This window comes from Hesperophylax consimilis, chromosome 14, assembly GCF_061612785.1.
Source record: "Hesperophylax consimilis isolate HC1 chromosome 14, BYU_Hcon_1.0, whole genome shotgun sequence".
Lineage (NCBI taxonomy): Eukaryota > Metazoa > Arthropoda > Insecta > Trichoptera > Limnephilidae > Hesperophylax > Hesperophylax consimilis.
Genome location: NC_142849.1, coordinates 20,858,125 through 20,872,932, shown reverse-complemented (window position 1 = coordinate 20,872,932; position 14,808 = coordinate 20,858,125). Strand labels below are relative to the sequence as shown.

The window sequence follows — 14,808 nt, the reverse complement described above, 5'->3', positions numbered from 1 at the left end:
AGTAAACTTCTTCTATCCAGATTTGCACTCTTATTTTATTATGAGTTCAGGTTTTAGGTGGACCGGCATTTTTTATTATCACTTTGTTTTCAAAACTCGACCTATTATTCTTAATGTATTCCACATTCAAACTCATTCTTAATTTATACGTTGAACAAACACAAAAGTAATCATAAATTAGTATAACATGCAATTGATATGCCTTATTAATAATTGATATACAAGATCGATATAACCTGCAATTAAACTTCAAAACTTTCTCAGAGTAAGAAAAGTTTTAAATTCAAGAGACAATGCCTGGCAACGGCGAGTACTGACTGAACTGATAATAAGTAATCTGACCATCACTCATCTCTTAAGAGGAACGGCTGCGGTGCCTGTTTCATACAAAATTTTAATTTGGATTTACGGCTAAAATACTAGAGTAAACTGTTTTTTTTTTTTTTAGTTAAAAGACATGGTAAATATAAAGTACGCATATGGATCAGATTTTCGATTTTTGCCTTAAATTATAGAATATAGGCCCCAGAAGATGACGATTTTACATGATTTTACGAGGTATCTTTGGCAATTTTTTGTGACCAAATGAAAGATATTTTTTGAAAAAATCTCACATATCCCGTCTCAGGCATATAATGAACTATACAATAAAATTTGAATCTTCACTGAAAAAAGTTTTATTTGCTTCAAAAGCCGAATTTGGTGGCCACAAATTCAACGTATATTTAACTAGCTTTTTTGTTATTGTCTCATTCGCACTTTCTTGAGTCGGGCTGGCTAGAGTAGGTGAAGCACGGGCCGGGGGGCAGGGGCCCCGGAGAGATCGCCTGCCTAACAAATACATGCATACATACCTACGTCAATCGTCCTTCATTTTTTTATTATTATTGCTAGTGTATGTATATGTGACATTCGCAGTCAGCCCGCGCGGACATATAATTGACGAATTTGTTACTTTGTTTACGAATAATATTATTTTTAAACTCCACAGTTTTTAACCGAAGCATCCCCAAATAATTTATTTCATTCAACATGGGTAAGTAATCATTATTTGAGCATTTTTAACAATGATAATTAGGTTATGAATTAGGGTACTTACGTTATTGATTTTTATAAAATGTTATTTGTGTTTTAGGTCGAAAGTGGATACGTGGTAAGCCACCCAGTATGCACCGGAAAAAGAGGAAGTGCAATGTCAAAAAGACAGAAAGAACTCGGAACAGGTGAAAATTAAATGCAATATTTATTATAAGTATTTATTTTTTACGGTAAAAAATAATGTTTTTTTGTTGTTTTCAGTTCCGTAAATGATGTTAAAGATTGTCAGGCTAAATTTGCCAACAAGGATTTTTTCGATGCTAAAACATCGATGTGAATTGTGGGATTTTGAGCAAACGGTAAGCAAATAATTTTATTTTCACAAGAACAAACTCTCGAGAATGTACACAATAACATCAAGATACCATCTTTTGGTTAGTAGTGAGAGTTTCATTTTATTGCCGTTCAGCTTTTAGTTTTGATGACAGTGTTTTTACACATTGGTACAATTCAATATTACACCGACGATCTTTAATTAAAAGTGATTAAATTTAAGAATAAAAACCGTCCTCCATTTTTGCCTATAATTGCTTGTACTATTTTGTCGAATTTGTAAGTATAATCACTACACATATTGATCATACCTTGACAGTATAATATGCGGTCTTTTGTTTTCACGGTTTGATGCCTGATTTTTTTTCTTTTAGTACCGATGTGATTGAACCCGAAATATCGTCGCAGAAAATGTCAGACGTATCACCCGACATTATATAACATATAAGTAATGCCTTTAGTTAGAAAATTTGGAAAATTTTGTGGTTGACTGACAAATTTTATGAAATTAAATTTTTAATTAAATTTTATTTATGTTATTATTTATTTGCTTATTTATATTGGAGTCTGTTCTTACTATACAACTACTACCTGTCCGACTTTTTTTATTTTTCACCTTGTGCACATGTATTGTGTAGATTATAAAATAGGATTTTTATCAGTATAAAAAATCTGGGACTAACTACCATAAATGTATTCCTCACTGCCTAGAATGGACGGAAATAATTATACCGATTCATTGAACATTTTTGAATAAAATATGCTTGTTGCTATTATTCTTGCTGTTATTGTGCTGCTATTTTTATGGTTATTTTTATTTATAGTTATATTACTTAATTTTGTTGTTCACATAATATTCTTCTTACACAACACTTAAAAATAATCTCGACCAAAATCCCAGTGATAAAGTCAGTGCGTGTTCGGAATTATATACACAGCGACACGACTTTATAACTTTCTTCCAGATAAAATAAAAAAAATGTGATTCACAAAAATTTCAAAGGTAATGTAAAAATTAAAAAATAAAAGATTATGTCAAAGGTAAGGCCTTTACCGGTGCACTTACACAAATTTTAAGTAAGTGTATATTTCTATTCTCTACAATTATATTACTTACTGTTCATATATTATTTACTGCTGTTAATTAATATTGTTGTACTTATCTAATTTATAAACTTATACACCTATTATTACTATTATTATAATTTCGTCTGTGGCCACATGTACGATGCACGTGTACAATTTCCGTATCTCCTACAATAATACACGTATCTGCTAATTTAAATGAACTAAACAAAAGGGTGATTCCCCGTTTAGATGCAAATATATTCACGCACAAAAGAAAAAAAGCATTTCTCTTTTACTGGCCTTTTATGCGTGATATTGTCAGTGCCTAACGTGTACATGCGCATATACCAATACTATTAAAGAATATGTCGGAAGCCCTTGTATGTCTGTGCTGCTAATGGAATGAACTAAACGAAAGGGACATTTCACCGACTTCGTGCAAATATTCAAGCATTGAACTTAATTTCTTTTTTATTTAATCTCATATTATCTAACTTTTTTTGATCGCTTGCAACGTCAGCCGTACTAAAAGCCAGGTACTCCCTCTCCGTTCCCCGCTGCACGCTCCGTTAGAGAGGGACACAGGACAATAATTATTTTTGCGGGAGTCGAAATTTCGTCCGCGAAAACAACGCTCTTAATGACAAGTTTTATCCTGTATGCTTGTATCGAAGAAGCGTAACATTCGCTGAAAAATAGCAGATGGTAAATTGAAACAACGATATCGACAATAATATCAAACATACGCGTTTTAGTTTAACTTTCTACTGAATAAACCGTTCCTTCTGATGTGGTGGTAAAACTCCGAACGCCGTTCTTGATATGGTATTATTTGCAAAGAATAGTATGTAATGGTATGGACCCACGCTTTCGACTGTTCCACACAATATGCGACAAAGCAGTTAAATTTTGGATCGCAATCGAAAACGAACTGCTACGAACATAGGCACAAGTCAAAGTCGGTCTGCAAGTTAAGCGCGCTTAATAAGTAGGTACCTTTTGAATGAGATATTATAACCGAACCGAGTTTCGTATTGTGATTAGCCATGTCGGAAATCTTGTTGGTTGTTCGGCGCTCGGGAGCACATATTAGCTGGCCGCCACTGTTTAATACATGTATTATTTTACCGTCCAGTTTATTTTTTTTTTTAAATTATGTTTCAAAAATACAGTTTCTTTATAAGCAAGTTTTACTGTGTAATTATTATAACGCATGACCGCTGTTTGGCCTTCTGATTGATAATGCCCTTAGAAGGCGAAACAGCTGTCACGCGTAATAAAAACTGCACACCAGAACTTGTTTATACATAAGCTGTTTTTTTGTAAATTGAATAATAATATTATTTAAAGTATAAAAGAAAAACTTATTAATTTAAAAAATTGTCTTATTTTTTCTTATCTCGTTTGTTCTGTAATATAATGGAACAACATAATGCACGAAATAGCTAGTCAATTTTCATGACGCCAGAGCTCACGATTCAATAGTTTTCACGGCTTCAAACGAATAGATTTCCACTCTGCTGTCAAGATCTTAGTACATTTTAGCCTACCATGTATACTTTTCACAATTTGTATAATAAACGAGTTACCTACAACGCATTACAATTTTTGTACAATCCACAAATTTATAAAGTTTTTTTGTTGTTACAAATCCCCAGCAAAAAATTGGTTACGCCACTGATCACACGCATATCCCACAAAACAAGACCCAATATCCAACAGTCCGCAGTTGTCGTCGAACACGGGACAAGAACACTTCTTTTGTGATACTGTATTCCTTATTATTTCTGTAGAATTAAAAATGCCGCCCGATCTTTTATGAAAACTCAATAGATAGGTCGGCATTTTTATAATGCATTTTAAAGTGACAATATCCTCGGCCGCGGTGTCGTGCGTTAGTTGCTTTAACAACAACGCCGCCGCGGTTAGGCTAAACACAATTTTTGGACAATTTAATGTGGGTAGAACTTACTACCACAGTGATAACGGGGTCTATGGGCACAGACCCAGAAACAGAAGTGCACTAGAATATAGCGGTAATTATTATACTATATTTTATTATTATAATCGTAGTCATTAATTAAAAACATCAGTGAATTGTAGTAATTTCAGAGAATCCATGAAAAATTATTGTGTTTTCTACTATTGTATTAATGTATCACGGTAAATGGCCGAAAGTTTTTAGTGCACGTTATGTGGGAGTGTAGGGCGTGTGTTTAATTAGGGACGTGCATTCATGAACACAATTAAATTTGAATTTCGAATTAAATTGATTTTGCGTTGGTGTTTAAGATTTGTCGGTTCAAATTTGGTGCGTTTTTGCGCAGCTGGGCAATAGGTACCCACCCAGAAGTGATGTCCAGTATTTAAAAAATTGGTTTTCGAAACAGTATATCAATCAAATAAAGTTTCGAATGTGGACAACGCGACAATAATTTCATCGGAAAGACTTTCTCTGTCGTATTCGACTGTAGATAAAGTTTTTGTTGAAGTATTTTCATCTGCCAGCAAATATAGGTGTTTTAGATGCTCCACTTCCATCTGTAACACGTAACACGATCAACTGTCCTTTGCTTTTCTTTTTTTGTCTCTAATTATGACCTACTTAACCTGTGTAACACAAAATAAACGCAACAAAAACGTTTCGATATTGTCAAATTTAAAAATTTCTTACCCAATATCAATTACATTTGAGATAAAAGGACGTAAGCGACATTATAATGAAAAATTAGCTAAACATTCAGTTTTGATTAGAATTTTCATCTAATCAAACTGGATAACTAACATTTTTTGTTAAAATTGTCGCTTACGCCCTTTTTCCTTTACGGCTTCTAGGGCTTTAAATATCAATCGCTCTTCAGTAATTGTTGTTTTCAGTTGCAATTTCAATCATAATCGGGATTGAAATAATATTTCGAACTGAAATTAATTTCCTTAACTTAAAAATTCACAACACTAGAGGTCAAATGGTAACATTGTGAAACATTTCTAAATTTGTTTACTCATATGTTTTAGCAGCACCAGATAAGTGGCTACCTAGTTATGTAATAAATATATAATTTATTATGGTAATGATCTCAATTAGGTAATGTTATGTTCGATAAACCGAATATTTTTAGTTTCTTTTATTTCCGCGTTGTAATGAAACTATATTGTGGCTACTACAAAGTTGACTATCTTGACCTTTGCGATGACAGTGTCAGGTTTGGTAATGGACTTCAATCTAGCTATAAAATAAATTTGTTTTGGTGAACGTTATTTTCTCTGATAAAATGAATTTACACTGCTTCGTTGCACTCTATCAACGAGATAATTGCATAGAAAAATATTGTTGTGCAATCAAAATAACATATCGAGTAATTTTAAATTTGTACCTACACTTTTAGTTTGAGAATAATAATTTAAATGAAAAAAGAACCAGGTATTATCGTTGGTACACCTGGAATATATATTTTTAGTCTGCTTAATTAAGGCGATGCACTACGTCGTGCAATATTTTAAATTGAGCCGCTGTCAATAATAAACCTTACGTAGATGGCGATAAGGTTTAAATTCCCGCTTAACACCATCCGCCTGTTTTGATTTATGCAAGAAAAAAACATTGCCAAAAAGTGCCTTTTATTTTATTTTGTGGATGTTCAGGCATAAATATTAAAAAAATTTTCGATCATTTTATAAATAATTTAATTTGCCACATTATACAATAAAATCATAACCGAAAAAGTAGGAGATTTTGAACTTGAAGCAGTTTTCATAGGCCTTATACATTATTTTTTTCTGGGCTTATAAAAAGACTTATCTAAAAAATACTCAATTCTTTCAAAGGCCAAGATGTATTCTACTCGCAGTATGTAATTAAAGCATCTGAAACATTTCTAGGAGACCAAATTTTCAAACCAAAAACACATGATTTTGCATTACTACGTATGGCATTTGAAGGACCACCGGCCCTTCAAAACTGCACCGTCTGTTTTGCTGCACCCTGTATAATGTTTTCAATGTTAAATGTATCTCTTCCCAAAGGACAACTGACGAAAATAGTGTTTGTCTGTTACTACAGTGCAGAATAACTAACTTCTTATTACTAACATCCTGCATATTGTGTATTATATAAATTGGCCAAATCAAAGAGCGCATTTCAATTTTCTAAACCAGATTGACTGTAATAATATGTTCTTCATTTTTCACTTAATTTCCGAATCGTTTTAATTTCTTTATTTTTTCTTTGGTTTTCTGTTTTATTTTTCTCTTATTCCGCTTCACTCTTAATACGCAATATTTCATTTTCAAACAAATGGATTTAGCTTTATTAATTCAAAACATGATTTATTATGTCGGGGGAGACGGAAAAATACGCACTTTTAATTTTAATTTCGTTTATTAAGTCACTTACGCGATATGTCGGCGACGGCGACTATGTTCATATCAAGAGTTGGATTATATTCATAATATCGTATTAGAATTAAATCACAAACCAGTCTATACAAACCTAGCGTAGCCCACAAACTACTTGAAAACTGGTATATAACTCTAAAGGGGACGCGAGCAGGCGTTATTAAAGGTTCCCCAACATTTATAGTAACTTTTAGTAATAATATAACTAAATTCAAGTATTAATTCAAAGTAAACATTCCATATTTACCGTGAAGCGGAATTCGTAACCTTAAAATTCGTTATTTTGTCTAATTTATTTTTATTCTTGAGATATTTTTAATTTGTATAGATATTTCAGGCGAGTAATTACTGCTTATAATATTTTTTTATCCTCTGTGTGCCATGCATAAAAAACATTGTCTTTATAAACATTAGTTTATCATTTAAAAATAACGAAATTGAAGTTGCCTGTTGTATTTTACATACTATCAGTGGCTTAGCAACAGACCCACGGTAAAATAATACCTATGCAAACATTAAAAAAATTACGTCAATAATAACGGTTCAGACGTTTCAATTTTTGTTGTTCAACTTTTATTGAACTTCAAGATTTCTAACCAAAAAATTTATAATTCTGTTGAGAGGAGGTTCACACTTGAGAATTTTCTTTCAAGTTTCAAGTGTCGACCTTATAATAAGCGTTGATCTTATTTGAAAATTTTCTGTTTACACTGATATAATATTAATAATATCCAATCACTCTCCTGTATGCTTTGTTGTTCAGTTTTAACTGTGTGGCTACCATATTAATATTATCCAATCACTCTCCTGTATGCTTTGTTGTTCAGTTTTAACTGTGTGGCTACCATATTAATATTATCCAATCACTCTCCTGTATGCTTTGTTGTTCAGTTTTAACTGTGTGGCTCATTGATGTAATTATGGTGTGGCTACGATATTGTGTAAATTTATTACGAAAAATATCAAATTCTGAAGGCAACATTATTTGTATTGTTTTAATTAAATCTATTTGAATTTCACTTTTGTTTACGGGAAAGAATGAATGAATTCAAATCTTGAGCGGAAATTATCGTTATAACTAACTTATTTAACTTAACAATAAATAAAATTAACAAGACAAAATCTTTCAAAAGAATCTTCCATCTCATACGGCTTGCGTGTAAACGAAAGTAGGTATATTATTTTACGCCGGCCCACAGTGGGCAATTTTGATGATTTGGCGCGACATCGCTCTCGGCTTCGACCATTTGGCATCATTGATGTTTTTTTTAAGTATTAATAAGAAATACCACTTATTTTTTGTTAATTCTTATTACTTGAAATGTTGATAATGATTTTAATGCTTTTATAAAAATTAGCGTGTAACTTGGGCGCTAAGTTTGTATTTTATAGATTATAATTCTTTAAGAAAACAGATAATAAAAATACAGTGAACAATTTTGTACATTATAACTCTTTAAAAAAACAAATAATAACATTTTTAAATAATTATTTTATAGATTATAATTCTTTATAAAACAGATAGTAAAAATACAGTGAAAACTAAATAATTTTATGGATTATAATTCTTCGAAAAAACAGATAAATTATATACTGAAAACTAAATATTTATTACATAATTTAACATAAATACAAAATGTGATTTCTAGTAGTAACCCTATGTTTATAATTATTTGGGTAAACTGTTTAGATGAAATATAAACTGCATTAAAAATATGGCTTTATAACTTTGAGCAAGTATTTAAATATTAACAATAATATACACTTAATGCCAAAAAAACAACATATGTATTATTTTCACTACAAAAAATACCTAAACACAAAGTAAATATCATAATCCATGATGAAAATTGTGACAATGTCAACTGTAAACTACTTAATCCTATTTCTACTGTAATCAACTCTTCTTCTGAAATTAAATATCTTGGTGTGATCATCGATGAAAATTTGAAATGGAAAAGCCATATTACGGAGTTAGTAAAGAGAATAAGGAAATATATATATATATTTGTTAGGTTAAGAAATATTTTAAATGTGAAAATACTAAAAAAATTATATTATGCTCTTGTCCACTCTCTGCTTATTTACGGAATCATAGGTTGGGGAGGATCTTATAAAAACAATCTTAACTCAGTAAAAGTCTCGCAAAAAATTATTATAAAGGTAATACTTAAAAAAAACTCTACTTTCCCAACAAAATTGCTTTTTAAAATGTTTCCAGTACCAAATATTGATGATATATTTAAGCAAACTTCAATTATAAAAATGTGTAAAGAAAAAAATAACACAGAATATCAAGAATTTTACAAACTGATGAGAAATGGAAATCAATTTATTACGCCAATCTTTAAAACAACTCAAATGCAAAACCATTATATTTACCAAGCCATAAAAAACTACAATAATCTCCCTTCCGAATTGCGCTGTATTACGAACCAACAAGAACAAATCAATAAAATCAAACTTTTTTTCAAAAAAAACTTATATTAAAAAAATATATGGATATATTATATTTATATTTTACACATAACATTGAATCACTGAAGTAAGAATCGTGGCTCCCTTATCAGGCACAAGAGCTCCTCTTTTCTGATAAGGTATACATGACCAATTATGTACCTAAATATTATATTTTGCAAAAAAAATGTATGTATTAATGTAACTATGATCTATATTAAAATAATAAAAAAATAAAAATAAAATAAAAAAAATAACTTACCTTGAAGAACATTATCCATGGTTAAGTTTTCACTTTCAATCAACGATAAACAGATTAAGAACTAAACTCGGCACACCTTCAAATACAACTAAAGAATAATAATAAGAGGGAAATTCCCTCTTTTATATTTTTTTTCTGCAACTAAATGCAAATATATAAATAAACCAACGTAATTACGTTCTGGATGTAAATAACAGCAATATTTTTAGTGGTTAATTACTTTCAAATTTTATTTTTGCTCGTACGCAGAACAAAATATTACATTAAGTTGATCTTTTTTTCACATATAGGAGTTAAAGATAAGAGTAAGAGATTAAAAATGCAATTCCTGGAGTGGCTGGCTTAAGTTGGTGGTGATTTTGTTTTTTCGTGTACAAAAAAGACACAGCAATAATATCCTATTAAAATTAGCGTGAAGATTCGTGAAGATTTTTATTCCTACTCCATTAAAGGCAAAAAATTGGAAAAAAAAGGTAAACTTTGAACCAAGGCAACAGTTATAATTTATGAAAAAAAAAATTTTTTCAGTTACTTAAATAAAGCACGTATCTTAAAGAATATCTCTTTTAAAAATACTTTTTTTGTAAAATAAGTACACAAACAACCTGATTTCGCACGCCTTCAAACTCGCCTAGATACAGCAGCATAGTTGCGCGCCCGAACATCTCATTTCTGCGCGTAATTACCGAGTGAGTAAGCTTCGGATGTTGGTTTCAATGGTTTTTTTAATGTCAGTGATTAATTAATTTGAGAACACATTGGTAAAAAAAAAATTCATTTCGGGAACATGCCGACCTGGGGTCAATGTCGCGCCAGCGCTCAAATTTAAGCCACCGTGCGGCCCCCTGCTGGAGTTGAATATGTAGGTACTATTGATGGTACTTGCTCCTTGCACGTGTAGTGAAGGTACACATTGAATATTCGTTTCGCAATAATTTAACTACTTCTGATTACTTTCACATATTTACATGAAGACAGAGACCTTAAGATGTTAACACACTGTTGCCATAGGAGTAAAAGCATGCGGCAGCTGTCTCACTTATGGTATACAATTCGGGGGCTTAGAATCACAGTGGCCTAGCAACAAAAAAGAGGTAAGCTTGGTTTCGGTAATGCCATAATCATATGTATTGGTGACACTAAGCTCTATCTCGTACATACTATACTATACAGACATAGTTGGGCATATCAGTTGTTTGGGCATATGAGCATTATTTATTTGCGTTTATCTCAAAACTATGTTTTTGTAGATGGTCCCCTGTGATCCTAAACCCTCACGAAATACCTACAATCCATCGAACAAGTACCTATAACAAAGTCGCTGATACAACGCTACAAAGACCGCGATAGTTTATTTACGCGAAGACCGAACAGTGCAAGTGGGCATACTATTACGTAATTTTTCATGGTGTGTGTTAATAAGTTGAATTATTGAACTGCCCAGTTATGGTTATCGGGTTTGCCCGGGGTCGTAAGAGTTAGTCATTTCTCTACGCCACTGCTATAAATAACATGAACCTGAATTTTGCCGAATTCTATAAATTGATAGTAAAAAGTTTTTGGTTGCCATTTTTATGGCAAACTAGGGGATACCACGCAATGCTTCGATATTACTGTCTTTCTCGGGCGCCTCCGACTTTTTCTATCATTCAATAATTTATACCACAATATTACTGTCAAAAAATTACATTACATTCACTTTGATTCGACTCCGTATCTCGTATCTCCGTATCTCGATATCGATCGATTAATTTTCGAGTTTTGTGAGGACTTTTTTTATATATGATCATAGACATATGAATATTCCTATATCTGTGTATATGATTAGAAACCAGTTAGAATTTAATTCAACCATTTGGAATGCATTTTATAATATAGGACGTTGTCCTGCCACAGACCGCCTTCTATGTAGGGAAGTTAATATTTGTGGTTGTATGTATTTTTGGATGAGAAATCGGAAAAAAAATAAAATTATGATTTTGAAAAAATTAAATCTCGACAACAGCACCTATCGGGTCCAAAACAATCCAATATTTCAAGCTGGAACCAACCATACACATTCACAAACGAACATGGTGACATGTGATTAGATTTTAGATTACCTCAGTACGTACCCTTTACTTTCTCTTAATGGGGAGGTATTTGTATTAAAAAGTCAGAAATTGTTGATTTTGGTTGTTTGTAAAACAAATATGCTTTTCAACTTCAAAAACTCCGACTGCAAACCTTTGCTCTGGAAATTAGGGAAATCGAAAAAAATCTGTTTTAAGTTTTTCTGTATGTAGGGGATAAAATTCTGTGCCCTGTAGAAACTACCCACACTGCCTAAAAAAGTTTGTAAATAAACCAAATTCATCAAGAAGTAATTATTTTCTATGCACCCATCTGATTAAACATTAAATATTTTAGTTTCAGCATAATAATAGTGTTTATTTTATGTTTTCAGTTCCTGAAGAAGTATTGAAGTCAAGAAATAGCCAAAGCAACTTCTATAGACTGGTAACTGCTTATAGAGAATTGGGACACAAAACTGCTAGAACAAATCCTGTTGACTTGAGAAAAAATTATACGTAAGACAATATTTTACTTTACGCAACAATAATTAATTCAATTTAATTACTTTGTAATCATGTTTTTCTTATCAAAAGTTATTTCGATAGCTGAATGAAGGTCAGAAGGTGAACGCATCTTTGAAATGACCTAAGATCGAATCAAAGTCTAATGAATCATCAATTTAATATTCAAATACTTATCTACTTCAAGAAAAGACTGAGGAATTTGCAAAGCTTTTTGGGGCATGGCATAATGTCTCTATGTCGGACTGCAGAATCAAAAGTTCAGGTCACCATGTTGTTATATTCCAGACTGCAGACTCAATAGTTTAGGTCACATTTAAAAATAATAAAAAAATCTATATTCAATGCATTGTTCATTACAGTCAATGAGAATTTTTGACCACCATGCTAGGCTCATGCCCGTATGCCCCATTGATGTTATATTCCAGACTGCAGAGTCAAGAGTTCAGTTCACCATGTTGTTATATTCCAGACTGCAGAGTCAAGAGTTCAGTTCACCATGTTGTTATATTCCAGACTGCGGAGTCAAGAGTTCAGTTCACCATGTTGTTATATTCCAGACTGCAGAGTCAAGAGTTTAGCCACCATGTTGTTAACCAATCTCCAACAGCCAAATCTTCACAACTCTCCATTTTATTTATTTAATATCAACGGTATAAATATACCATAAACAATGATAACATGTCACAGTTAAAATCGTAGAAATATTTTAAAAAAAGAATTACAAATATATGTGGCATTTGATTGTGAAATGACATTAGAGAGTAAGTAAGTAAGTAAACAAGAGATACAAGTACATAAGTTTCTATAGTGCAAATAAGGTAGAATTAGATTAAATTAATATTGGTTGAAAAGATTTGATAGCATAGCCCTCTTGTACCTACCTTGCGTGCAGTTAAATAGATCTGCCACATCTGCGTATTTATTACTAACTTCATGCAACCTAAGTACAAGCGAGTGTTTGGAATATTCTAACAAATACTTTTTTTTGCTGTTTTCGTTTTTTCCATCTGATGTTATAAACTGAAAAAATCATCTTATCAGCGTAACTTTACTCTTCATAATGCGATAACAGTTATTTTAAACTTTATCTATCACATGATCTTTGTTGACATTAATAAGGTCAATATATTATGTTGTTATGCTGCTAGATTTATGTCACAATGCGTCGTTTTATTTTTTGCTATTAGTTACTACCCAGCTACATTTAAATTTGAACACTATTTTCTAAAAATCTCACCCCATATAGAATCACCCACATTTTCCAACTTATTTATCTTGATGACCGAGGCAGCCCTTGATAACATGTTTGTTCAATAATAATTTAATATTTATCTTCCCTTTTCAGACAATTACGGGAACTGAATCCTGAACGATTCGGCCTTTCATCATCAGATCAATTGGACTTCAGAGGAATTCTCAATGTGCCCCAAAGATGGGGTACTTTAACGGAAGCAGTAGCGATGTTGCAGAATCTATATTGTGAATTTCTTTCATCCGAATTCACTTACCTTGAAGTAAGGATCATAATACCAAATATTATCTACTAAACTATTTCGTATCCTCTCCATCTACTGTCTTTAAGTACATAACTTTTATTTTGTTGGGTCTTAATTGGCCTGATTTCTAAAGGCACAACTATCGTCCAACCCAGGGGCATCGCCAGCTTCCAAGTTATAGGGGGGGAAGCTTAAAATTTTTATAGAGCTTACAAGGAAGGAACAATGAAGTAGTCAGAATAAACTATAAATGTTTACATAAAAGCTTAAATACACCCTGTGTTGCGCAGGATTGTAAACAGGGCTGTCTTAAGCCATGAAAGAGCCCACTTTGAAACCCGTAAACCTAATTTTTTCCATGGCATCCCTTTGGGATAAGTATGTGGTGTGAGTGAAGTGAATAGAGTAAGCCTGTAATGACTGTCGACCTAATAACTATCTATCGATCCATAATTTTTTTTGGCTTTCACCCATTTTGGCCATATAGTTTTCACAATAACTACAGATTGTTCATAAAGATAGTTCATTTTTTTTTAAACAAAATTACAGTTACGTTTTAGATTATGTACGCTAAAGGATATAATATTTGAGAAAATACATAGAAACAACAGTAAAAATTAAAGAATAGAAATATGAACCCATAATGACCATCTTCAACGAGTAATTGTTGTATTTTTCAGTCCGAGGAGGAGAGAGAATGGTTTGCGCAGCGCGTGGAGGGAGCTGCCAACGAGGAGTTGACTCCTGTGGAGAAGGTGGTGATAGCCACCGAGCTCCTGAAGTCGCAGGCCTGGGACCACTTCCTGGCCCTGAAGTTCCCCTCCGTCAAGCGATACGGTGGAGAAGGTGCCGAAGGCATGATGGCCTTCTTCACCGAACTGTTTAAACTTTCTTGCAATGGTAAATATCTATTAAAATAATAATTTTTCTTTCTGTTGCCACTATCAATTTCTTCAACATATAATAACACTTCCCTAAAATTGTTTATGCAATGAAATTTTTATTTATTGTAGTCTTATTCGCTCGCATGTGAGAAAGGTTGGCTAAAAGTATACCGTATCCTAAAACCCATTCCGATAATACAATGCCTCGAAAACTTTCCATCTTTGACCCGTTGAATCGTGACCATCTTTCAAAACGATCAATTTATTAGGATTTAATGTAATAATAATAATGTGTC

General features: G+C 32.2%; 1 protein-coding gene and 1 long non-coding RNA gene across 3 annotated transcripts in view; both read left to right on the top strand.

Moving 5' to 3' along the window:
• Positions 1-360: 360 nt before the first annotated feature.
• On the top strand, positions 361-1,901 carry LOC149418043 (uncharacterized). 2 transcript variants are annotated; one of them, XR_016303124.1, is made up of 4 exons: positions 361-1,036; positions 1,136-1,223; positions 1,300-1,397; positions 1,746-1,901. It is a non-coding gene; the product is annotated as an uncharacterized LOC149418043 (long non-coding RNA). The 2 variants fall into 2 exon arrangements; XR_016303123.1 differs by having other exon boundaries at positions 1,300-1,901.
• A 2,277-nt stretch (positions 1,902-4,178) lies between these two features.
• Positions 4,179-14,808, top strand: part of LOC149418042 (putative 2-oxoadipate dehydrogenase complex component E1 homolog) — a 29,841-nt gene continuing 19,211 nt past the window's right edge. The window contains exons 1-4 of the mRNA XM_089639627.1: positions 4,179-4,475; positions 12,000-12,123; positions 13,478-13,646; positions 14,309-14,528. Of these exons, the coding sequence (XP_089495753.1) occupies positions 4,292-4,475; positions 12,000-12,123; positions 13,478-13,646; positions 14,309-14,528 (697 nt within the window). The 5' untranslated portion in view covers positions 4,179-4,291. The remainder of the gene's footprint in view (positions 4,476-11,999; positions 12,124-13,477; positions 13,647-14,308; positions 14,529-14,808) is intronic.